Below are 24,740 nucleotides of genomic sequence, written 5' to 3'. Positions count from 1 at the left end.
CCGCGGCGCGCAGAGCGGGGCAGCGCTCGGCGGGGCGGCAGCGGCGGCGCGGAGCGGAGCGGAGCGGAGCGGAGCGGGGCTGGGCTGGGCTGGGCCAGGCCGCCGGCGGGTGAGCGGGGCCGGGCGGGGCGGGGGGACCCCTCGTGCTGTGTCCGCCCGTCTGGGCAGCCCCGCCCCGCGCCGCCCCGCGCCGCCCCGCGCCGCTGTCCAGCGCCTGCCGGGCCGGGCCGGGCCGGGGCTGCCCCGAGGGAGGCCCCCGCGCGGCGGGCACGGAGCGGGTGCGGGCCGGGGCCGCGGCGCCGCCGTTTGCTCTTTGTCTGGGCCGCCGCCATCGCCGCTCGCGCAGCCGGGCCCCGCACCGCCGCGCCCCGCACCGCACCGCACCGCACCCCTGCCTCCGCAAGATGGAGACCCCCCCCCCTGCCCCCCGCGCGGGGCCGGGCTGAGCTGGGGCCCGGCGCTGCCGGCGCGTCCCGCGCGCCGCGGTGTGAAGCCTCCGCAACAAAGCCCGGGCCCGACCTCACCTCCGACCCGCGGGGGACACCCCCGCCCCGCCCCGCCCCGCCCCGCCCCGCGCCCGCGGCAGGACAGGGGCCGGGGCCGGGGCCGGGGCCGGTGTGGGGCGCGGGGCGCTCTCGGGGTGCGGCGGAGGCTGCTGCGGGCGCGGGCGCTGCCAGTCCCTCGCTGCGGGTGTGGCGGGCGGGCGAGCCGGCGGGCAGCGCGCGGTGCGGTGCGGTGCGGTGCGGTGCGTGGCGGGGCCGCGGGGGCCGTGCAGCTGTGTCTGGTCCCGCCCGCCCGCCCGTGCCCGGTGCCGCGTCCCGCACCCGCAGCCCCGCGGTCTCGGCTCGTGCGGGGCTGGGCCGGGCCGGGCCGGCGCTGCGGCGCCTCGCGCCCCGCGTCCCCATTGTCCTGCCTGAACAATGGCTGGGAGCCTGGGACGCGGGGGGGGGGGCCGGCAGCCACCTGCCTCTCCGGCGCGGCGCGGCGCGGCGCGGCGCTTTGTGTGCGGCCGGCTCGGAGATGCGGCGGCCGGCGGGGTGTGGGCAGGCCCAGGAGCGGGCGAGCCGTCTGGCGTGCCGGGCCGCCACGAGCCCCGGGGGGACCCTGCTGCCCGCGCCGCACGTGTGCGCTCCCCGGGAGCCGGTGCCGGGGCGACGCGCGGCCCCTTCCTTCCGCAGGCCGCAGCACTCCCCGGGCGCTCCCCCGAGCCGGTGCGCGGCGGCCCTTCCCGGCTGCCCGCCCGGCCGCCGCGCCGCTGCCCGCGCCTGGCTGCTGGGCGGGATGCTGGCGGGCGCCGCGGGAGACGGGAGCCGGGGCCCTGCGTGGCCGAGGCGCCAGCACCGGGCGGGCGGGCGGGCGGGCGGGCGCGCGGCCCCGCGATGCAGCACAGGATTTGGCGCTGGGGCCGGGCTCGCAGGCGGCGGGTGCGTGCCCCTGCAGGCCGCAGCCGCGGGGACAGCAGGCTTTGTCTGAGCCGTGCTTGGCCAGCTGCTGCCGCAGGCGCTGTTCTCGGCCAGGAAGCTTCACCAGCCCCTCCAGGGAGGGAGGTGCCGGAGGCCAGGCTGCAACACCGAGGCGCAGCTCGCGGGGCGGGGGGGGGAGCCGCAGGGCGTGGGGAAGGCTCCTCCACTCGTTTTCTGCAGCCAGAGGCCTTGGGGGCCTTGTGGAGCCGGGGTCTCCGCAGCCCTAGCGATGCTTCCTCCTGGGCTGCCCATCGCTCTTTGCTCCCCTCTGCCCCAAGGCAGCAGGGGAGCACTGGGTGGGGTGCCCCGTGCCAGGAAGGGGGAGCAAGGGTTGGAGCCTGCAGCTCCTGCCTCATGGCTGCACTGCTCCAGCAAGACCCGTCCTGCGGGCTGCCTCGGGAAGGGACCGGCACCCCCTGCCCCGTGCTTCCCGCAGGCCGTCGGTTTGCACGCACCGACCTGTCCCTGCCTGGCCTCCTTGCAGAGAGCCCAGAGGCCACGTCACTGCTAAACAGAACCAGCCTCTCGGTGCCCGGATGCCCCTTCTGCTCCCTCGGGGAGCCCTGGCCCCGGGGAAGACTCCTAGAGCAGCCGGGCTGGCCGGGCCCCGGGGGTCACAGCCGGTGCAGCCCCTGGCGAGCGCCTGTCCAGTCTGCCGGAGGTGGAGACCCCACAGCCGCTCTGCGCGCCACGCCCTTGGGAAGCCCTTCCTGCTCTCCACCTTGCATCTCCCGCGTCCCAGTTTCAGCCCATGATGCAGAGCGGTTGGTCGCCCTCTTCTCCCTAACCCCACTCCTGGGGGCTGCAGCCTGTTGCCAGATCCCCGCTCCATCTCTTCTCCAGGCAGATTCACCCCGGTCCCTCCAGCCTTCCCTTATGCCGTGGTTTCCCAGGCCTAGTCATTGTCTGCGCTGGAGTCGAGTCTCCTAGTCAAGCACGCTCGGCTTGTGGTCCACTGTGGTTTTTTCCTGTGCAATGGACCGGCCAGGCCCTGTTATAGAAATCCCAGAGCAGTGGGGCCGGGAGGGAGGTCCGAAGGTCACACCTAGTCCAAGCCCTGCCTGAGGCAGGATACAGGGATGAAGTGTTGGTGCAAGTGAAGGTCCCATGCTCGGTGCCAGGCTTCGCACCTGACCTCACTGATTTCTTCCTCTATTCAGACCGGTTTTTCCCATTTATCAAGGTTGGTTTGATCCCGACCCTATTCTCCAAGACGGCTCTCCCCACCCACTTGGTGCCGTCTGCATGCATACAAAGCGTGATCTGATTTATGCCCTCCGAGTCAGTGATGTCATCGTCAGCCATCCCGCGATTCGGGGATGGTCTCTACCACGGCTCAGTGGGGTCTTCAGGCGACTGAAGAGTCCAGTCCTCGAGCCATAGACCCATCTGCAGAAGTGGCAGGTCGTTCCCCAGGGGACAGCAGGCTGCAGGCTGGGACTCTCTCTTCTGTGCTTTGGGGGCAAGACGCTTTACCTTGAAATGGGCCGCTGCTTGGTTGAGGTTGCGGTTGTGGGATCATTGGAGCCAGCTCCTCTTGGCTCTTGGAGTTGGTGTTCATTTTCTTGAGGAGTCCTTGCAGAGCTTCCTCTGGCCCCTGCGAGACCTCCAGGCACCACTAAGCTGGGAGCAGAGCACGTGTTTTGGGAGTCGAGAGTTGGGCATCCACACAGTGTCCAGTCCAGTGAAGATGGTGCCTGAGTTGGTAAACCCAGCTTCAGCAACTGTGCTGGTGTTTGTGCGGCGAGCTTCCCTATAGGTACGGAGGATTTTCCGGAGGCGTCTCTGGTGAAACCTCTCCAGGCTCTTGAGATGGCGACAGCAGGTCACCCACGCTTCGCATCCGTAGAGGAGTGGGGATGACGACTGCATGGTAGACATGGATCTCGGTTTCTTTCTGGAGGGCTGGAAGGGATCTCCACCGGTCGTCTAGTCCACCTCAATAAAGATGTGCCAAAGCAATTCCACCGGATGCTATGCTGGATCTCCTCATCCATGTTCACTGTCTGAGAGACGTGGCTGCTGAGGTAGGGAAAGTGCTCATCCGTCTCCAGGGTCTTTCCCTCACTGGCAGTTTGAGGATGGGCGTCACATTCGTGGCCTGGGGCGGGCTGATGGCACACGTCAGGAATGGTATAAAATGAGATGGCCCACGCCAGAGCCCCACTGGATGCCTCGTCCCATCGGGATGTCGAGCCATGAATGATGGGTCCTGGAGCGTCGCACTCGGCCCAGCCATGCACACGCCTTATGGTGCTGTGGTCTAGGCTGGGTTTCCTGAGCTTGCCAACAAGAATTTCATGGGAGACGGCGTCAGATGCTTTGCCGCGGTACAGGTACATCACGTCTGCTCTTCTTCATCCCTATCGTGGAAGGAAATGTGGTGGGTTGGGCAGGACCTGCTCTTGGTACATCCATGCTGGCTGTTCCTCATCTCCGTGTTCTCCTCCAGGCGTCTATAAATACAGTCCTTGATGACCTGCTTCAGTATCTCTCTGGGTATCGAGACCAGCATGCTGGTCCGTATTCCCCGCACCCTCTTCTTCTGAAGGTGGGCACAACATTTGCCCTTCCATCTGTGCAAGGTCCCAGAGGGGAGAGCCAGCAGCTCGGCCAGTGCCGCAGGCCCTCCCGTGACAGCTCTGCAGTGCATCTTGCCCGGCCCATGGACTTGAAAACATCCAGCCTGTCTGCGTGCCCTGCCTTGCTCTTCTGAGAGCTGGCCTATTTTGGGAAGACAGAAGTCAAAATGGCATTAAACATGTCAGCCTTCCCTGCTCCATCCACTGCTGGTCTCCCCACCCCGCCCTGGGAACGAGTGATGTGCGGGGTCGCAGTCTTGCACCCGAGGCCGGCTGCGTCGGCTTACCAGCACCCTCCAGCGTCCAGCTGCATGTGCCCAGGTGCTCAGCCTTCCCCACGTGATGTGACCCTGGTTCTGCATTTTAAGGCTCTTTGTGCAATGGCATCTGGAAGGAAAACCATGTGGGCACCAGTGGGCGAGGCACCGGGCCCTGAGCCAGCGACAGGCTGTGCCATCAGGTGACGACAGCATCTTCACACTCATGGGCCACAAGCAAACCTCCCTGCTCGGCAGCTGCATCGTGCCCAGCTCCCCCTCCAAGGAGGGGAAAGCTCGGCTGAGAGGGGGCTTTGTGGCATCCTAGAGCCACGGGGCTGCAGGGAGCTCCAGGTCACGTCTCGTCCAACCCCTGCCTGTGGCAGGACCAGCTCTGTCCAAACCAGCCCGGACGCATCCATTTTCCAACCTCCTAGCAAAACTAGTCACCCCCAACACCAGACATCGTCCCCAAACCTGCCCTGACAAAGTAACTTGCCGCATACGAAAACTTGCCTCGCGGAGCCAGTCAGTCTCTAAGGTGCCACCTTGCCCTGCCCTGCTTCTGCCTGAATGGAAAGGAAAACGGAAGGGCTGGATGGCAGCCTCGACCAAACGGTGCCATGCAGCCAGCACCGCGGACACAGGGCTCCCAGAGCGGCTAGTTCTTGCTTGCAAGAGCACGGGGCATGGCCCACACTGGAGAGGAGAGGGCATCACAGCACCAGCCTCCGAATCACTGGCTCGCAGGGGGGACGGGGCAGCGCGGCACGACTTGCAGGGGTCGTGCTGCCCAGAAGTGTTGCCTCGCTGCTTGGGGTCAGGGCAGGGGCTTCAAGCTCATAGGAAAACCAGTGAGCTGAGCCCGGTGCCTGCCTGTGGGTGAATCCACGTGGAGCTCATCTCCCCATGGCTGCCTCCATCTTTCTTTGGTGCTTGGACTTTGCAGTGTGCAAGGGTTGTTCCTCGTGTCTTGTCTTGGCCGGTGTGACTGAGGCACAGTGCCCATGGTCGTGCTGCATGCGAGGATGGTGCAATGGCTGGCGCTTGCATTTCCAACCCTAGACGCATTCACTGCATAGCCTCGGTGCTTTGTAGCATTGTCATACTGACCAAGGTGGTTGTGGGGCTGTGGGCCAGGTCTCGCTGGGCATCTGCTGCCTGGATTGATGCCTCAGTTGCAGCTCCATACCTGGCTTGGTTAGGAGAGAGAAGGTTAAAGCTGCCGGGGTGGGTTCTGGGGGGGCACAAACAGACCAGCTGTGGTTGGGCAGCGATGGGGGGTGATGGGTGCATCCTGCTAGCTGTCCCCAAGCTGCAGGGCACCACGGAGGTGTCTGGGGTCTCCCAGGCCTCTGGGCTCTGCTGGCTGCTGCATGGGGCTGGGAGGGGATTGCTCTGTCTCCCTTCCTGTTGCTACAGGGGTCAGGGGGGGTTTCTGTCTCTCTGAGGCACTGGGTGTTGCAGCCTGCATCGGGGATGGGGCTGGGCTGGGCCAATGCTACTGCCGGCACCAACCTTGCAGGGTCCTGGCTGGAGGGTCTTGCCCCTGAACTCAGGCTCAACCTGACGCTGCACTGGGGCAGGAAGGGATTTTTCCCCTTGCTCAGACTGGTCCGGATTGGTGGGTTTTGCCTTCCTCTGCAGCAGGGACACGGCCTCAGCCTGGGCTCTGCAGCCTCCCTGACCCCCACCCCCAGCAGCAGCAGGACCAACAGCCTCCGTCCCCCGGCTTTACCTGGAGCTGGGCCAGGGGCACCAGGGGACCTTGGGCAATGGGCCTCATCACTGGTTTATTACATAACTCTAGGACCAAATCAGACCAGGACGGGCCTGGGAGGGTTTGGGCGCGGCTGGAGCAGGGGGTGGGCGATCTGAGACCCTGCAGGGCCCGGCCGTGCTGCGATTCCTCACCCAGCACTTTTCAGGTAGACCTGAACAGATGCCCTGCCCGGACCTAGAGCTGCTGTACCAGAGCACCTGGCTCATAGTTTCATAGTTGGTCGGGTCGGAAGGGACCTGAGCAGATCATCAAGTTCGACCCCCTGCCATGGCAGGAAAAAGTACTGGGGTCAAATGACCCCGGCCAGATGTTCGTCCCCCAGGGTAGGAGCCAGCACCACTTCTCTTGGAAGTTGGTTCCAGATCCTAGCCGCCCTGACAGCGACGTAGTGCCTCCCGATGTCTAGTCTGAATCTACCCTCTGCCAGCTTGTGACCGTTACTCCTTGTCACTCCCGGTAGTGCTCGGGGGAACAGGGACTCCCCCAATGCCTGCTGGTCCCCTCCGGCTAGTTTGTAGATGGCCACCAGATCCCCCTCAGCCTTCTCTTGTGGAGCTGAACAGGTTCAGGTCCCTCAACCTCTCCTCATAGGGCCTGCCCTGCTGCCCCCGATCATGCGAGTGGCCTCCTCTGGACCCTCTCCATGTGGTCCACACATCCCTCCTGAAGTGCGGCGCCCAGACCTGGACGCAGTACTCCACCAGCGGCCTGACCAGTGTCGCATAGAGGGGAGGATCACCTCCTTGGACCTGCTCGAGATGCATCTGTGGATGCACGACAAGGTGCGGTTGGCTTTCCTGACCGCGTCCCCACACTGTCAGCCCATGTTCATTGTGGCATCAATAATGACACCAAGATCCTTTTCTGCCTCTGCACTGACGAGAAGGGAGTTCCCCAGCCTGTAGGTCTGCTGCTGGTTCTTCCTCCCCAGGTGCAGCACCTTGCACTTGTCAGTGTTGAAACCCATCCAGTTCTCATCTTCCCACCCCTGGAACCTGTCTAGCTCCGATTGCAGCCTGTCCCTCCCTTCTAGCGTGCCCACATCTTAGCAGCTTACCTGCAGGGTAGGGTCTAGCAGCACTGACATGGGATCGAGGCAGGACTGGCTGCCTGCAGATGCCCCTCCGTAGCCAGGACAGGGGCAGAGAGGCTCCTTGCCTGCCTCCTCCCATCCTCAGCTGCCGCAGCTGTTGGGAAGCCCTGCAAAGCAGCTGGCCAGGCCTGTGGGGTTGGACAGCTGGGAGGGGGGGCTGTGCTGCTGCGGGGTGTGCATGAAGCAGCGTCTTGGGTGGAGAGGGAGGGTCGCACGACGCTGACCTGGGCAGGGGGATCCGTGTGTGGGCGGCTGGGCATCTGTGCAGGTGCGGGGAAGGAAGAAACAGGGCTGCTCCGTCGTCCTGGAGGACGAGTGGGGTCTGCCCTGGGGCTCTGCATGGCGGGGAAGAGCGCAGCACCTGCCTAGCTCTGTTATGCCTAGGCCTGGAGCGTGGCGGGGATCCAACCTAGGTCTCAGGCCTTTCCACCGTGGCATCGGCAGAGAGGCTCCGTGGTCGTCTGGCTGCGGCCCTGGGCTCTCTGGGGTCTGCCCTGCAGCCGCCCCCTCTCCCCTGCCGGCTGGGTCACCGGTGATGTCACGGGTGGCGCATTGTGTCATCATGGCAGCGCGGGGGAGGGGCAGGCAGGGTCCCCCAGGTCAGCGCCGGCATCGCGGGGCTCGGCAATGGTAGGTGCGGGCTGGGGCTGGGTTAGGGTTAGGATCGTCTCCACCCAGCTGCTCTGGGCACGCGGTGCCTGCCACATGCTCAGCTGTTGGGGGCCAGCCCGGATGCTGGCTGCACCGGGTTGGCCTCGGCTCCCGTCCTGCCTCTGCCCGGGCTGCTCTGGGGCAGGGCGTTGCCAGCATGACCTTGAACTTGTCCCTGGAAAGCACGGGGCTGAGTCGCGTCGCGCCCCCCCCTCAGCTCAAGGAGATGCAGACACCTGAGCCCCCCTGCCCTGTGCTCCTGGGACTGGTCTCGCGGTGCGCAGGTGCATCCCCTGCCCTGAGCTCTCCAGGGGAGCGGCGTAGCCCCCCCTGCCCCGAGCAGCACGTGGCCTAGCCTGCCGCGGGCTGAATAATGCATGGCTCCATCCCGCGCCAGCCGCCGGCGCATCAATAATTCAGCACTGCCAGCGCTCTCAGGCACGCGGCACGGTGGCGCTCCCCCACAGCAGCATGCGTGCCGGCCGGGGGGGGCCTGTCCCCTCCGTGCTGCAGCTGCAGCAGGGCCTAGGCATGCTCCTGTAGCCAACTCCGACCTGTTCGGGGTTGTGGGGCTGGGAGCAGGTGCACCGGGGCTCCCCAGGGATCATGGGATGCTCCCCACCCACAGCTGGGGGGTGGGTGTCTTCCAGACTGGAGGGGCTGAGTCAGGGGGCTGCCATTGCTGGGAAGGGGGGAACCTCCCCAGGGAGCTAGGCCGGTCACCTGGCAGGTGCTGCATGGAGCAAAGCAGCTGCAGGAGGACTTGCAGAGCTGGGACCCCCGGGGCAGGGAGCAGAGCCCAGGGGCTGCCGGCAGGTCCCAGGAGTCGAGCCCAGATCCCAGCCACCTGCCTGGGAGAGGCCACCCCAACCCCAGCTTTGCAGCTCTTTGGGGGGCCTATATGGACTCCAGCCTCTGTCTGTCTGTCCTGGGGGCCGACCATGGGACCCCACTGAGGCCAGGGCTCTGCTCGGAGGCTGCGAGAGCCACGTGGCTCCTGATGCCACGACAAGGAGAGGGACACCGATGCTTCCATCTTGTGTGCTGCCTTGACTGCACGTGTCTCCATGCCTGGTGCCTCGTGTGTCCTCACATGTGCGCCGCCACCCTGAGCTCACTGGCCCGTGTGCATGACTGAGCTGGGCCTGGGTTTGGGTCACCCCCTACCCAGGCTGCAGGCAGTGGCAGTGCCCGCGGCGCTGGGAGCCGGCGGGAAGCCTGGAGTGGGCGCTGGCTGCGTCGTGCTGTAGACCGAGTCGGCTCCGGAGCAACAGGCTGGAAAACGCCGCGGGGGCAGCCCCGTGTGTACTGAGCTGTGCAAAGGCACAGGGGGCCATGGCCCTCGAAGGGGAGTCCTGTCCCTGCCCACCCCTTCCAGCCCAGTCGGCAGCCTTGCGGGCAATGCTCGGCATCAGGCATCCAGCTGCCGGCGGCGTGGATGGTTCCTCCGGCGCGTGGCTGGGACGTGGCCGCCTGGAGAGGAGCTGGGAGCCTGAATCCAGGCCCATGCAGCGCTTGGTACCAACTGGGCCGTACCCTGGGATCTCTGCCTGCAGCCGGCACCGCGCGGGCCGCGACCTTCCGGCACATGGAGCCGGCTGAAATGGCTCTGCCCTGAACCCGGTGCCTCGAGGGCCCCGGTCACCCCCCGGCTCATGGCACCTCCGCTTGCCTTGCAGCAGCTCCCCCCGTGCCGCGAGCCTGCCACAGACCGTGCATCCTGCTCGCAGCCAAGGAGCCGGGGCTGCAGCCTGGTAGCTCGTAGCCGAGCCGCCTGGCCATGTCCGGCCAGCGCGGCACCTGCCTCTGGAAGCCCACGCCCGGCCCCGGCTGGTCGGTCCAGTGGCTCTCGGAGGCAGAGATGCAGGAGCAGCAGGAAAGGTAGGCCGCCCGGGGGCAGGGACCTAGAGCAAGGAAGAGGAAGGAAGTTTTCGGCGCTCCCCAAGCCCCATGGGAGCCGGGCCTGGGATGCATCTGAGCCTTCGGCATCTTGCAGCCCAGCACGGCATTCACGGGATCCTGCAGCATGGCCTGGCCTCCTGTGGAGCTCTGCTCGGCTGGGTGCCAGGACCGGGACCCTGCCCATGGGTGTGTGGGGCAGGTCCCTGTGGCCACGGGGTCAAAGGGCACGTCTGGAAGGGGAGCTGGGTGCAAGGTCTGGGTCCTGGGCCAGCCTGCCTCGAGGCGTCCTGGTTCTCGGCTCGGCGCTGTGCCCACATGGCAGGGAGGAGGTCTTGCTCGGGGAGCCAGGCAGGGATGGGGAGGGGGCTGTGCTTTGTAGCCCCATGGGGCAGATAGCGTCTTCCCCCCCCTCATCGTGTGGCCCCCTCTTGCCCCCACCAGGAGCACAGCCCCTGCATCTGCCCTGCCAGGGCAGGACGGTGCTGCCCAGCCTGGCACGGTGCAGGGGGCCTGGGTCAGGCCGCGGGCACTGGCTCATTTGGGGTGAGAGCAGCTGGGGCCACATTTGCACCGCGGGGCACCGGGAGGGGTTGTACAGGGTGGGGGAGTTCGGAGGTCATCCGAGTCGCAAGGGCCAACAGGTGTGGGTGGGGGAGCTGTGTGGCAGGGCAGGGCATGGGGCCAACTGCCCGGGCATGGGGCAGGGGCCACATCCTAGGATGAGCCCTGTGCACATCTGGCCAGCACCTCCTGGACTTGCCCCCTTCTGTGTGGGGGGTGTCTCCCCCTGCTCCCTTCTGCGGGGCACCCCTTCGCCCGCGCTCACCCCAGCCCTCAACGCCAGCGCAAGGCTGATGGGGCCTTTCCTGATCCAGCCTAGCAGAGGGGCACCGGGCAGGCGCATCCCCTGTGGCAGCCTCCCCGAGAGCCCGGCCACCCCATTGCCCCTGCCCGGCCACTGGGTCTGGGGCCGGTGCCCAGGAGCAGGGTGTGATGGACTAGGGGCTGAGGCACCGGGGTCCCATCCAGCTCTGGGCGCTGGTCTGGGATGCTGGGGTCCAGGCAGGGTCAAGGGAGGCTGGGGCGTGGGGCCCGGGCTCTGATGTGTGTCTCTTTGCCCAGCAGAGCCATGCTGGCCAACGCGGCCACGATGCGGATCTTGGTCCGGGGGGGCAAGGTGGTGAACGACGACTGCACGCTGGAGGCGGACGTGTACATCGAGAACGGCGTCATTCAGCAGGTGGGCCGCGAGCTCATGATCCCCGGCGGCGCCAAGGTCATCGACGCCACGGGCAAGCTGGTCCTGCCTGGTGGCATCGACACCAGCACCCACTTCCACCAGACCTTCATGAACGCCACCTGCGTGGACGACTTCTACCACGGCACCAAGGTACCGCCCTGCTTCTGCCACTGCCCCTCCCCTTGTCAGGGTGCTCTGGCAGGACGCCCATCCTGGCTGCAGGCCTTGTCCCACCCTTGGGCCACACGGGCCTGGCACCTGCCCCCCAGCACCGGGGCTGCAGAGGAGGCTGGGGGTGGAGATCCCCTTCCTTGTTCTGGCTGACCCACCGCTTCTCTGGGACGTGGCTGCAACCTACGGCCCAAGCCCCACTAGGCCACAGGCTCTTGGGCAAGGAGCCCCCAAGTTCATCCAACCTCCTGGAGCCTGGTGCGTGCGGTGCTTGGCCGTGGCACGCCATCTTGGGGCCACGTGCCAGCCATGGCCTTGCTGTGCCCAGTGCCGTCAGGCTGCAGCCGGGTCCTGGCCCAGCTCTGGGCTCCATGTCGGGGCGCAGGAACAGGAGGGGGTCCCAGGCAGGCAACAGGATGCCACCGGGCACAGACAGGCAGAGGCTTGGAGACCAGTCGACTGGGGTGCAGGGGACCCTGAGTGGCTTGGGGCTGGACGTGGGGCAGGGCTGAAGTGGTCGTAAGGCGAGGGCCTAGAGGGGGTCTGCATCCTGGGGGCTCACGGCAGGGCCCAGGCAGTTGCCTGGAATGCACACACAACACCACGCGTGCACACGTGCCCCACAGGACTTGGCTTTGCACAGGCAGCACAGCTGTGAATGCCCCAGCCTGACGCCAGGGCCCCTGAGGCAGGGGCATCACATGGTGGGGGGGGCGGGGGGCTTGTTCCCCTGGGCCCAGATCCACTGCAGCTGGCCCCTGGCACTGGGCGGGAGGGCACAAGCCCCCGCCCGCCTGTGCCTGGTGCCTCCAGCAGTGCCGGGAGCTCTCCCCACACAGCACCTATTGTCCCAGCGGCCCCGGGCTCCTGCTTGCTGCGCCGCGTGTGCTGGGGGCGCGGGGCTGGTGCTGAGGCCTGGTCCTAGCTTGCTTCGTGAATGAGCCCTGCCCTGAGCCGGGAGCTGGGCCCCAGCCGTGCAGGGAGAGGCAGCCCCGCGCCCCCAGCAAGGCAGGGCACGAGCAGCTCATCTCCCTTCTGCTCCTTGGCACTGCTGTCTGGGAGCTGGCCAGCCCTTTACAGCTTGGCCGTTGACTCTGAAACCTAAAGATGGCAGGTCACACGTCAGCATTCACTACTTGCCAGTCACTCCCCAGCTGATTCTCCCTTGTTGAGCTGCCTCCATGAGTGTCTGCAGTTTTTGCCCTGTCTGGGCACGGCCCCCCAGCCCTATTCCAGCCCTGCACTGCACCCCCCGGTGCCCTGGTGGCCTCTCCGGAGCCGTCGCTTCGCCCCCAGCCCTGCTGTGAACGGGGAGATGCCCACCTTGCTGCTGGGGTTGGGCAGGGCAGGCTGTGGGGTGCATGGTGTCCAGTGAGTGGCTGGCCCCAGGGCTGCTGGCTGCTCTGTGCTGAGGCAGGGGGCATCCCCACGTGATGCTGGTGTCTCCATCCACAGGCTGCCCTGGTCGGGGGCACGACCATGATCATCGGGCACGTGCTGCCGGACAAGGAGATGTCGCTGGTGGATGCCTATGAAAAGTGCCGGAGCCTGGCTGACCCCAAGGTTTGCTGTGACTACGCCCTGCACGTTGGTATCACCTGGTGGGCGCCCAAGGTGAGCGCTTCTACGACCACGCCAGGGCTTGGGTGGACCCAGCATGGGGTGCCCCGGTGCCAGGGAAGCTTCTCCTTGCCCCCCAGGCCGAGGGCTCCATGCTGCTCTGTGCTTGGCCCAGTCCTGGGGGTGCAGAGCATCCTTTATGCCGGGGCACTGGCCGAGGGGGAGCAGACACCAGCCAGGACTGGGGCAGGACACACTGAGACGAGCCGCACGGCGCTGTCCTCCGGCAGGTGAAGGCAGAGATGGAGACGCTGGTGCGGGAGAAGGGGGTGAACTCGTTCCAGATGTTCATGACCTACAAGGACCTGTACATGCTGCGGGACTGCGAGCTTTACCAGGTCTTCCGCGCCTGCCGTGACGTGGGCGCTGTCGCACGTGTCCACGCTGAGAACGGCGAGCTGGTGGCAGAGGTGAGCCCCAACTCCCCCTCCTGGTCTGTGCCAGGGCCAACGTGGGGGGCCACAGGGGTGCTTAGGGGACAGTCCTGCCTGCCCAGCCCCATGCTAACGCAGGGATCCAGGGCCCCTCCGCACCCTATGGGGCTGCACGAGTGCAGACGAGGCTAGGCCCAGGCTGGGGGGGACAAAGGACTGACCCCAGCCCCTGCTGTGACGTTTTCTCCCCTTCCCAGGGTGCAAAGGAGGCGCTGGACCTGGGCATCACAGGGCCAGAGGGCATCGAGATCAGCCGGCCAGAGGAGGTATGGTGAAGTCCAGCTGCAGGCTCGCCCACACCAGGGCCCAACTGGGACCTTGCCAGGGGTGGGGACGGCTGGACCCCTTCTGCCCCTGCCCCCCCAGCCCAGCAAGTTGCTGCTGCAGGGCACAGACTTGGGTAGGGGAACGTGAAGGCAGCTGCGTGTGTGGGGCGGGAGAGGGTCTGAGTGCCCGGCAGCAGCAAACCCATGCCAGGTTGAGCTGAGCCAGGCCACGCCATGCTGGGCCACCATCCTCCACCGCTCCAGGGACCCCACATCCTCACAGAGCCACGGCTGGGTCTGTCCCAGGCTGCAGAGATGCCTGTGTGCCCCGTGGCTCAGCTTGGCCCCCACAGCACCCCCAGCCCCAGGGCACGTGCCCTGCTTCCCCCCTCCCCCCCCGGCTGTGTCTGGCAGGGGCAGCACCTCCCCTGGAGCCCTGAGGCCCCCCACCTTCCACCAATGCCCCCAGCAGCACATGCCCCGCTCTGGTGCTGCCCTGGGGGGTATCTGTCCAGAAGGGCCTGTCTGTTAGTCCCACTGCCAGGCCCTGGCTGCAGCATCTGTGCCATGCTCTGGGGCTGTGTGGACAGCCAGGACCTCAGCCCCTTGCCCCCCAGGACCCCAGGGGGGTAGGGACCAGCAGGTGCCACGGGGTCACAGCGTTCTCTCTCCGCAGCTGGAGGCTGAGGCCACGCACCGTGTGATCACCATCGCCAACAGGGTGAGTCTCTGCCACACCTGCCCTGGGTCCCGTGGGCCCTCTGCCCCTGCCCAGGTCTCCTGGACTCTCATTCCAGCTGTTTGGCTGCTCCCAGACACCTGGGTTCCCCATCCAAACATACCCCAGCTCCTGCTGCCCACGCTTCCCCTGCCCATGGGGTTCAGCACCCCCGCTGCATAGCCAGAGGCTCAAGCCCCAGTTGTGTGTGTGGGAGGAAGGATTCCCCGTCCCAGACTCCGATGCTGTGGGCAGCGGGGCAGGAGGAGCAGGTTGTGGGCCAGTCCCAGGCCCCCTGGTTCATCCGGCGCCCCAGCTGCGGGGGGAGCTGGGCACGGGCTGGTCCGTGGGGGAGCGGATGCAGTGCTGGGGCTGCAGGGAGGGGCAACCTCTGTGCAAGAGGGAGGCCACCGTGCGGAGTGAGTGGGTGGTGCCGTCCCCCCAGGCTGGGGGCTTCCCTGTACCAGCCTCCTGGGCCCCCAGGGGTCTGGGGGCAGGCAGGTCTCAGGGGAGCACATGCTGGGAATGGAGGTCAGACACCGTGTGTGTGTGTGCGTGTGCACATGTGTCTGTGCATGTGTGTGCATGTCCATCTGTGTGTGCACACACAGGTATGTCTGCACGTGTGAGTGCCTCTGTTGCATGCATTTGGGTGCATATGCACTTCTGTGTATGCACGTGCATGTGTGAGCACATCTGTGTCTGCGTGTGAGCTCCTGCCCTGGCGGAGAACAGCCCTGCTCCTGGGGTGGGGGGATGGGACGGGGCAGCTGGGCCGTGGCCTGGGGGAACAGAGGTGGGTGCTGGGCCGGGAGCCCTGTGGTCAGCACGGCACTGATCCCACCTGTCTCCCTGCAGACCCACTGCCCTGTGTACCTGGTCAACGTGTCCAGCATGTCGGCCGGGGATGTCGTGGCGGCTGCCAAGATGCAAGGTGAGGCTGCGTGGCCGAGGCACAGACACCCCCGCCCCAGCAAGGCCACGGCCCAGCCCTGGAACCCCATCCGGGCCTGGGCCTGGGCCTGGGGCTGGACAGCACAGGCTGCAGTGCCAGCATGCAGCGCTCCGCCTCCCCTACACCTAGGGACCCCCATCCCCTCCTTGTGTGACAGCTCCTGAAGTACCCCAGCATCCAGACCTCTCACACATGGCATAGAGCAGCTGCCCGCATCTGGAAACAGGCCTGGCCCTGCAGTACCCCAGGCTGGCCCCTTCCCCCCACCACAGCCCAGGCGAGGGTCTATGCCCCCAAAGTTCCCCTGCCCCCGCAGTGAGGACAGCCCCTCGGCCATCCCCTGCTGCTCAGCACCCCCCTCCCTGCCATGGCAAGCCACTCGGGGTCCCCCAGGGATGCCTGGGCTGAGCTGTGGGGTCCGGGTCCAGGCCCCTTGGTCATCTCAACTCAGCCAGAGCTCCCAGAGCTGCAGCAGGAGCCCCCAGTGCCCCTCACAGCCCCTTCAGGCGCATGCTGACCCCCCTGCCCCCCTCGGCCATGGCCAGCAAGGATGGAGGCTTGGCCAAGCCCTCGGACGAGCACCATGCATGTCCTGGGGGCAAGAGGCCCTGTCCCAGGGGAAGCCCCATGCCTCAGTTTCCCCATCCAGCAGGGGTGACACAGCTGCTCCAGCGAGCTGCGTTCAAGGGATCGGCCGAGTCAACCAGCCCCAGGCTGGCCAGCAGTGCAGCAGGAGCCAAACCCACCAGGGATGGGGATGGGGACGCCCCGGCCCCGAGCAACCCCTCTCTCTCGCACTGGCAGGGAAGGTGGTGTATGCCGAGACCACCACAGCCCACGCCACGCTGACGGGCTTGCACTACTACCACCAGGACTGGTCCCATGCCGCAGCCTACGTCACCGTGCCTCCCCTGCGCCTGGACACCAACACCTCCAACTACCTCATGAGCCTGCTCGCCAAGTACGGGCACCGCCGGGGCCGCGGGGGGTTCCCAGGGAGCCCTGGGCTCTGGCTCTGGACTGGGGCAGTTCCCAGGGGCTGTGAGTCCTAGAAACCCAGGGCCGTGGGGCTGGCAGGGAGCTGCAGGGTTGCATCCAGTCCAAACCCTGCCTGAGGTAGGATCAGCCCCGTCCAAACCAGCCCAGACAAACCCCGTGTCCAACCTCGGAGCCACATGAGTCACCCCTGACAGCCCCAGGCATCGCCCCTGCCCCCGGGATACAGGGGGACTGCAGCTGCCAACGTCCTGCAGAGACCCCAGGCCGAGGCCGTGCCCCCGCTGCAGAGGAAGGCAAAAACCCCCCAGTGCAGACCAGTCTGATCAGGGGCAAGTCCCTTCCTGCCCCAGTGCAGCATGGGGCTGAGCCTGAGCGCAGGGGCAAGACCCTCCACCAGGACCCTGCGGGGTTGGTGCCAGCAGGAGCATTGCAGCCAGCACCTCTGGGGGAGACTTAAAACCCCCTGACACATGGAGCAGCAGGAAGGGAAAAAAACTCCCTCCTGACCCATGCGGCAAGCAGAAATCCCCACAGCAGAGCACAGGCAGCGCTGCGCCTGGATTGTCTTGGCCGGGGGCCACTGGCCCTTGGAAGCCCGTGCCCAGCGGTGCCAGGATCCCCAGGCGAGGTGCTGCCCCTGCCCAGCTCAGGAAGACCCTGCTGTGCTCCCCCGTGAGTGACACCTGCTGCCTTCTCCCCCAACAGCGACACCCTGAACATCGTGGCCTCAGACCACCGGCCGTTCACGACCAAGCAGAAGGCCATGGGCAAAGAGGACTTCACCAAGATCCCCCATGGCGTCAGCGGCGTCCAGGACCGCATGAGCATCATCTGGGAGCGCGGCGTGGTACGTGGTGCTGGCTGGGGGGGAAAGAGGCACTGTTGCTGTGTCTGTGGGTCCAGAGCCCCCCAGGAGGCCACATGCCGGCTGGGCCAGGACCCCAGGCTCAGCTTAGCCCCCCTGGCTGTGGGTCCTGCCTTGTGTGTCGGCCTGTGGGGTGGACGGTGCTGCTAGCCACGTGTGGGCATTGGTGCCGCGGGCAGTGTCAGCAGCCCCGTTCCAGGTCCAGCTGCACATCCAGGAGGGGCAGCGGGGTGCGACGGGGACCGTGACCAAACGGGGTGGGGGCACCCATGTCTCACCCACTGCACCCACCTGCAGGTTGGGGGCAAGATGGATGAGAACCGCTTTGTGGCCGTGACCAGCTCCAACGCCGCCAAGATCCACAACCTGTACCCACGCAAGGGCCGCGTCATCCCCGGCGCCGACGCTGACATCGTTGTCTGGGACCCCGAGGCCACCAAGTATGTGCCCCCATCTTTGAGCCCTTGGGCAGGTGGGGGGATCCACCTTGCGAGGCCCAGAGGCACCTGACCTAGCCATGGCCACGTGCCCAGTGCTGGCAGGTCTCCCCTGGGGGCTTGGGTCTGCCCACAGCCACCCTTCCCAGTGCTGGCCTCACCGGCTACTTGTCCTCTGCCCCCCAGGACCATCTCGGCTAGCACCCAGGTGCAGGGAGGGGATGTGAACCTGTACGAGAACATGCGGTGCCACGGGGTGCCGCTGGTCACCATCAGCCGCGGGCGCGTGGTCTACGAGAACGGCGTCTTCATGTGCGCCGAGGGCACTGGCAAGTTCTGCCCCCTCCGCTCCTTCCCAGATGCTGTCTACAAGAAGCTCGTGCAGCGGGAGAAGGTAGGAGCAGGTGGCAGGGCACAGCAGTGTCATGCATGGCATGTCAGGGTCAGGCGTGGTACGATAGGGCGTGATGTGACATGGTGGGGCTTTCTCCGCTCCCTGCACTCCCGTGGCAGCCCCTTCACTTCTGCAGGCCTGGCCCATGGTCACGTCACCCAGGATCTCTGTGCCAGCAGGAGAGGCTGGGGGCATGGAGGGGCTGCCATGGCTCACCCGCCTCCCTCCCTGCATGGCCATGTGGCCTTGGGCTTGTGCTGGGTGATGGCAGAGCTTCCTGCTCCGGCGCCCAGCTCTGGGTTGGGGACTTGAACCCGGGTCCTCGACCATGTGGTCAAACAGCCACAGGCACGGGCCCAAGTCCCATGTCCCCCAGAGTCCACAGGACACTGTGGCTGATGCCTCCGGGGCTGACCAGAGTGGGCAGGTAGGGAGGGAGCTGGGGGGCTCCAGACCACTGCATCTCCTTGGTGCAGTGCGGGGAGCCTTGAGCCGCCGTGACAGGGTAAGGGGATGAGTGGCTGGCATGGGCCAAGGACCGTGGGCTGGACGTGGCCATGAGTGGGATGGGAGGTGGGGGCAGGGCAGGGAGGCCCCCCCCTTCCCCCAGGCTCCGACGGCTCCTCCGGTGCTGGCTCTGGGCCCTTGGTCCCTGGTGCCTCTCGGGGAGCAGGTTTGGGGGTCACGGGGACATTCCGTGGGTCATGTGCATCATAGGGGACACATGTCCCAGGCACAGCTGTGGGGGCGGGCGTGAAGTGGGCCCTGCCCCCACCCAGCTGGACTCCGGCACTGTGAATTGTACTGCGCCTGCTGCAACCCGCCGTGCACTGTATTGCACCCTGCGCTGCGTCTGTGCTTCAAACTGCACTGCGCCTTGCCCTGCACCATGCTGCAACCCGCTTTGCGCCATAATTGCTTTGTCATTTGCTCCACTGCAGCCCCACTGCACCTTCCCAAGGCTCTGCCCTGCCCAGGAAACCGCCTTGCACAGGGCTCAAGCTGCACTGCCATGCAATGCACCTGGCACTGCGAGCCGCTCTGTGCCTGCTGCGTACTGCCTTGTGCTGCACCCCCCAGGGTCTCCCCACGCTATGCCCTGCTCTGCAGTCTGCACCATTGCTCCCTGCCCCCATGCTGTGTGGGCCTGCCAGAGCCCTGCTCCAGGGTTGGACCTTACCTGGGCAGGGGGAAGGAAGCTTCTCCATTGAGTGGCTTGGGACAGAGGGTCACAGTCTGGATGTCCTTCTCCCCTGCCCCCCCTCCCCCCGCCGGGCTCTGGGTCCCTCCCCTGAGCACTGGGGGCAGCGGGATGGGCCTGGCCTCCAGCCTGGCTGCAGGGTGCCCAGCGCTTGCTGGGGCCAGCAGCCCTCTCATGGGCAGCAGTGTCTCCAGCACAGTGCGACTGGGAGTGGGGGACCCTGCCCCTGCCTGGCATTGCAGCCCGACTGAGTTGCCCCCCACCCACCCTGCGCTGCGCATTGCACCTGCTGCAAACCACCCTGAACTGCACTGCAGCTGGCACTGCAAGTGGCTCCGTGTCCTGCACCTGCTGCAGCCCGCCTTGCACCCCATACTGCACCCTCAGGGCCTCCTCCCCACATGCGCTACGCTGCTTTGCACTGTGCTGCGCCCTGCTACAGCCTGGCTGCAACCACGCTGCGCCTCCCCGCGCCCGCCTGGCACTGCAAACCCTCCTGCGCCGTCCTCCCCCTGCACCCTGCATTGCCCACTGCTGCACGCCACCCTGCACTGCCTGCCAGTGCCTCCCCCTGGCCCGGTGCCCAGGGCAGGAGCAGCTCCATTCTTGACCCCACCCCAAGGCTGGGGATGGGGCCGGACTGGGCCAATGCTCCTGCTGGCACCAACCCTGCAGGGTCCTGGTGGAGGGTCTTGCCCCTGCACTCAGGCTCAGCCCCGTGCTGCACTGGGGGCAGGAAGGGATTTCCCCCCCTGCTCAGACTGGTCTGCACTGGGGAGGTTTGCCTTCCCCTGCAGTGCAGGGCACAGCCTGGCCTGGGCTCTCTGCAGCATCCAGGACCCCCCCGGCAGCAGGAGGACATTGGTGGCTGCAGCCCCCCTGTACCTGGGGCTGTCAGGGGTGACTGTGTTGTGTGGCTCCAAAGTCGGACGCAGGGTTTGTCTGGGCTGGTTTGGACGGGGCTGATCCTGTCTCAGGCAGGGCTTGGACTAGACGTGATCTCTGGGATCCTGTGATCCTGGGTCAGAGCTGGGGGGACACCCACCACTGGCTGGTGGCCCCGGGGCCCAGGCTGGTCCTGGCTGTGTGGAGCCCTGTGTGCGGCATTGCTCCCTGCCCCAGGGATACTCGAGGGTAGCCCCATCCCAGCGGGATCCCATCACAGCATCCCACTGGGCATCTGACCCTGTCCCCCGTGGTGGGGTGTCCCTGGGGCATGGGGGTTGTGGTCTGGACATCCCCCTCTCGCTCCCCCAGGGCTCTCCTGCAAACACTGGGGGATGTCGGGGGACAGGCCTGGCCGCGATGTGGCTGCAGGGTCCCCCGCACCAGCGGGGGCCCGTGTGCAGCAGTTGGGGGCGGCAAGCATGGAGAATGCCCCTGCCCATTTGTGCAGCCCCTCTGCGCCGTCCATTTCCCTGCCCCCCATGAGCTGCACTGCGCCTGCACTGCAATCGGCACTACCCCACTGCACTGCGCCCGGCTGCAGACCGCTGTGAACGCCCTCAGCAGGGGTGCCCAGGGCGCCCATGGGGCAGAACCCAGGCATCCTGCCCCCCCACTCCCCCCAGATCAGGCCTCCTTTCTCCTGCCCCGTTGCCAGCCCCAGGCCCGGCCCGAGGAGATGGGGTGTAGGGCCCCGCTGCCCAGCCCCTGCCGGGCGCTGACGGCTCTCTCTGTTTCTCTTCCTTTATTAGAGTTTAAAGCTTAAGGGTGTGGACCGCACCCCATACCTGGGGGACGTGGCTGTGGTGATGCATGCTGGGAAAAAAGAGACGGGGACTCCCCTGGCAGACACCCCGACCCGGCCGGCCACGCGACACGGGGGCATGAGGGACCTCCACGAGTCCAGCTTCAGCCTGTCTGGTAAGAGCAGGGCCTGCAGCTGTGCCTGCCTGCAGCTCGGGCGCTGGGCCACGTGGCAGGCCACAGCACCCGCAGCCCCTGCGTGAGCCAGGGCAGGCTAGGCAGGCACCCCCACCCCCTGAGCTGCCCCCCCCGGCGCAGACTCGCTGCCCGGCCCTGTCCTGTGTGCCACCGTGCGGCTTCCTGGGGCAAACTGAGGCCCCTCTGCGCAGCAGTGAACCCAGGAGCCCTGGCTCCTGGCCTTCCCTGCACTGCAGCTCAAAAGGGCCGGAGCCAGGGCTTGGGGAGGGGGCTAAGGAGAGGGCGAGGCGCAGGAAGGGTTTGCGCGGGCAGGACCTGGGCTGGGATCGTTGGGCCAGCTTGGCCCGTGGCTCCAGTGGGGGCTGCGGGTAGCTCTGAGTCTAACACGGGTGGCACCTGGGGTGCGGGTTGCATGCGCTCGCTGGCACGATGGTAACCCCCCGGCTCGGGAGGGAAGGGGGTCTGGGCAGAGCCCACGCGGGGCTGAGCCTGGGCTGACGTGTGCTGGGAAGGGGCAGCCGGACCCGGCGGTGGCTCATCAGCAGCTCCATGGGGGCCCCAGGCAGCTCTGGGAGCCACGAGCACCACGTCGCCCGTGCTGCAGGGCTAGTACCAGGCCGTAGGGATGGCCCAAGCATCTGGGCACTCCCTGCAGCCGCCAACGCATCCCCGCCGGGGGGACGGTTTCTGTAGCCTCCACCCTGGCTCCGTGCCGCCAGGGCCCTGCACGTGGCCTGCCCGTGGCTGGGCCCAAGGTCAGCGTGGGGCAGAGCCAGCTCCAAGGACCCGTCTGCCTGTGGCCGCGATCCCCAGGGGAGGTGGGGGGCGCAGGCCGGGTGCTGCGCGGGGCCTGGCCTGGCTGCACTGACCCGTGTCCCTCCCGTGTCTCCGCAGGTTCTCAGATCGATGACCACGTTCCAAAGCGAGCGTCGGCCCGGATTCTCGCTCCCCCCGGAGGCCGCTCGAGTGGCATTTGGTAACGCCGGTGACGCGTCTCCCGACTGAGCCGCAGCCCGGCCCCGCGCCCGCCCAATGTAAGGCCACGCACCAGCCACGGCTCCGGCTCCTTCCTTGCAGGCGGGCGGGCAGGCGCGGGGCCCTGCCCTGTGCTTGGCTGGGGGCTGGGGGCGGGCGCAGGCCAGTGGGGGCAGGGGGCTCTCCGGGCTGCCCCCTTTTCTGTTTGCACGTTGGGTTTGGATCCGTGACTTTTGACTTGTTTGTGCATCACGTGGAAAATAATCGGAGGTGGTTTGTGTCACTAGCATTAGGGGGGGAAGCACGAGAAACGCGGGGTCCGGGCAGGCGCCGGGGGGGGCCGAGCTCTGCACCATCTCCCCGGGCAGCAGGCTTTGGCCCATGACACCCAGAAAACAAAGCCCCTGCCCGGGTGCAGCTGAGCCCCCTGTGGCACGTGGGGTCTGGGTTCAAGCCCCAGCAGATCTAGCGGGGTGGGGGGCTGGGAGCCTGGACGCCTGGGTTCCCCCCTTGCCGTTAGGAGGGGAGGGAGTGGGGTCTGGGGGTCAGAGCTGGGAGCCAGGACGCCCGGGTTGTCTCCCGGCAGCACCCTGCCCCGGGGCTGCGCCGGGGGGTGCGGGGACGTGGTGGGAAATGGAGGTAAATGCCCGACCCCCCTCGCTCAGCGGGGCCAGGGCTGCTGCAGGAAGGAGCTGGGCTGAGCCCCCAGCAGCCACGGGGTCCTCGGCGCTGCCCTGGAGCAGCCCCTTGCTCAGCCCACGGGACCGGTGGGCAGGATCCAGCGAAGCTGGGAACGGGTCCGGCTGCGCCCGCCCCCCGCCTGGCCTGAGGGGCAGGGGGGACCTGGGGGCCACAGGGCCTCCAAGGCAAGAGTCCGGCCGTGGGGGGGTGCAGCCCCACGGCGGGGCCAGGCTGCCTGAGGGCAGCCCCAGGAGCTGCCGGGGAGCCCCTAGAGCCTGGCCTGGGCTGTGGGGGGTCTCCGGGGCCCCGAGCCAGGCCAGGGCCAGGCCTGTCGCTGGCATGTGCAGCCGCGAGGGAGGCGAGGCGGCCAAGACCCCCCCGGCCTCAGCGTCAGCCACGAAGCCGTCGGCCATGGTGCTACTCCGTGCCGCCGACAGGCCGCACGTCCCCGCCGGCCCGGGCTGGGGCTGGGGCCGGGCCCCGCGTTTCTCCGCCGCGTTCCCTCGGGGTAGCGTGAACTGTGAGCTGTGACTTGTGCACTTTCCCCACTAGTTGGTCCCGTAGGTGTGTGAGCGCCCGGTGGGCGGCAGGTCCCCGGGCCCCTCCTGCCCCCTTCCTCCCCCGGCCCTCGTTAGGACCCCGCAGTGCGTTGTTTGCTCATTAAAGGTCGTTCTCACGGTACCGCCTCCGCCTCTTTGTGCAGCTCGGCTTCCCCGGGGCCTGCTCCAGCCCCACGGGGCTCAGGGGTGCCGGGCAGCTCCAGCTGGCCACTGCTGGTATGGGGGCACCCCCGTCGGGACCTCCGGGTGGGGATGGGTTGTGTCACCAGTGGGCTGCCTGTCACTGCACCCGGGGCGGCTCCCCCTCCCAGAGGTGCTGGGCACCATCGTGCCACGGAGCACCAGAGCCGTGGCTTCCGCTGCCCCGGAGCCGGGCCTCCCTTGTGGGCCATCCAGCAGCGCCCCGGCCCTTTCTAGGCATGCATTGCTGGACGCGGCGGGCATCGGATCCTGTGCCAGAGCCGCTGGTGATTCAAGAGAAGGGAGCCGGGTGCAGCCTGGATCCACGGAGCGGGAAGCTCCTGGCCCGGCCCAGTGGGTGCCACGCGGATCAGGCTTGGCTACAGACTGCAGGAGGGGGTGGTGGGCCAGGGGCGCTGGGCTTGCAGGCGGGGAGAAGCAATGCCCTGCTCCAAGCGCCGGTGCTGGGCAGCGATGGAGGAGGACGGCGCCCGGAGGGAAGGGCCCGCGCCCCACGTGGAGCAAGCAGCACTCTTCCAGCAGCAGGGACACGGGTGGGTGCTGAGGGGCCAGGGAGGGAGAGGAGATGCCCCCAGCCTTGCCTCTTACTGAAGCCCGGCGTGAAGCCCTCACCCGGCCCTCATGCCCGCTCCGGCTCCAGCACCCCTCGGCCCGAGCGCTGGAGCACCCATCTTCCCGCCCCAGGGCTGCTTCTCTCCAGTACCATGGCACAGCTCCCTGCCCGGATCTGGCGCCGGCCCCAGGGCCCTGGCAGCCTCCGCAGCCCTTCCCGCCCGGCTCTGCGGGGTTTCCGGGTCTCGCAGCGCGGGCGGGAGCTGCCCCTTGCCCTCGGTCATCCGCGCAGCGTGTCTCCCTGCCGTGCTGCAGCCGCTGTGGGCTCTTGGCCCCGTTGTCCCTGCGCCTGCCAGCCACGGGGTCCTATGGTGTGGCCCGGCCGTGCTCCTCCGCCTGGGGCTGGACACAAAGGACTTCAGAGCTGCCACGGACTGGCTCGGACCCCAGGTCCATCGTGTCCACGCTCCGGTATTGCAAGGGCAGAGAGCAGCAGCGGGAAGGGAGGGTGCCCGGGTCTGAGCAGGGGTTTCCCTGCTCCCCTCCAGCTCGGGGGGGTCCAGGCAGGGCTGAACCAGAGGCTGCATCCAGCCGTGGGGCCGCGTGGCTGTAGAGCCACGAGCGGGGTGGGGGACAGCTCCGGGCTTGACTTCTCCCCGGGGAGTCCAGGACCCTGCTCGAGCCAGGACCACCGAGCCGGGGGCCAGCACAGCCGTGGTGAGTTGGGCTGGGGGGATCCTGGGAGAGACGCTGGCCACTGGATCTGCTGCAGGCCCTTGCCACGCCGGAGCCCACGCTGGATGTGACGGTGACAGCCCTGCCCTGGGATCTCTGAGGCTTGCGACTGGCTCCA

The 24,740-nt window shown here is 67.4% G+C and overlaps 1 protein-coding gene across 3 annotated transcripts; it reads left to right on the top strand.

The window, feature by feature from the left end:
- Positions 1 to 23,253, top strand: DPYSL5 (dihydropyrimidinase like 5). Of its 3 annotated transcripts, XM_059727615.1 has the most exons (13): positions 1 to 109; positions 10,857 to 11,121; positions 12,598 to 12,756; positions 12,993 to 13,172; positions 13,394 to 13,462; positions 14,139 to 14,183; positions 15,039 to 15,114; positions 15,940 to 16,096; positions 16,840 to 16,981; positions 17,297 to 17,439; positions 17,623 to 17,830; positions 20,729 to 20,897; positions 21,813 to 23,253. In XM_059727615.1, the coding sequence occupies exons 2-13, from the start codon at positions 10,861 to 10,863 to the stop codon at positions 21,896 to 21,898; spliced, it is 1,695 nt and encodes a 564-aa protein (XP_059583598.1). In that variant the 5' UTR covers positions 1 to 109; positions 10,857 to 10,860; the 3' UTR covers positions 21,899 to 23,253. The 3 variants fall into 3 exon arrangements, with proteins under 3 accessions (XP_059583598.1, XP_059583597.1, XP_059583599.1); XM_059727614.1 differs by lacking the exon at positions 1 to 109 and having other exon boundaries at positions 10,370 to 11,121; XM_059727616.1 differs by lacking the exons at positions 1 to 109; positions 20,729 to 20,897.
- The last annotated feature ends 1,487 nt before the right edge of the window (positions 23,254 to 24,740 follow it).

Source organism: Alligator mississippiensis, chromosome 1 (assembly GCF_030867095.1).
Source record: "Alligator mississippiensis isolate rAllMis1 chromosome 1, rAllMis1, whole genome shotgun sequence".
Taxonomy (NCBI): Eukaryota; Metazoa; Chordata; order Crocodylia; family Alligatoridae; genus Alligator; species Alligator mississippiensis.
Note: the sequence above shows the minus strand (reverse complement) of the source record. Positions and strands in the feature narration are given on the sequence as shown.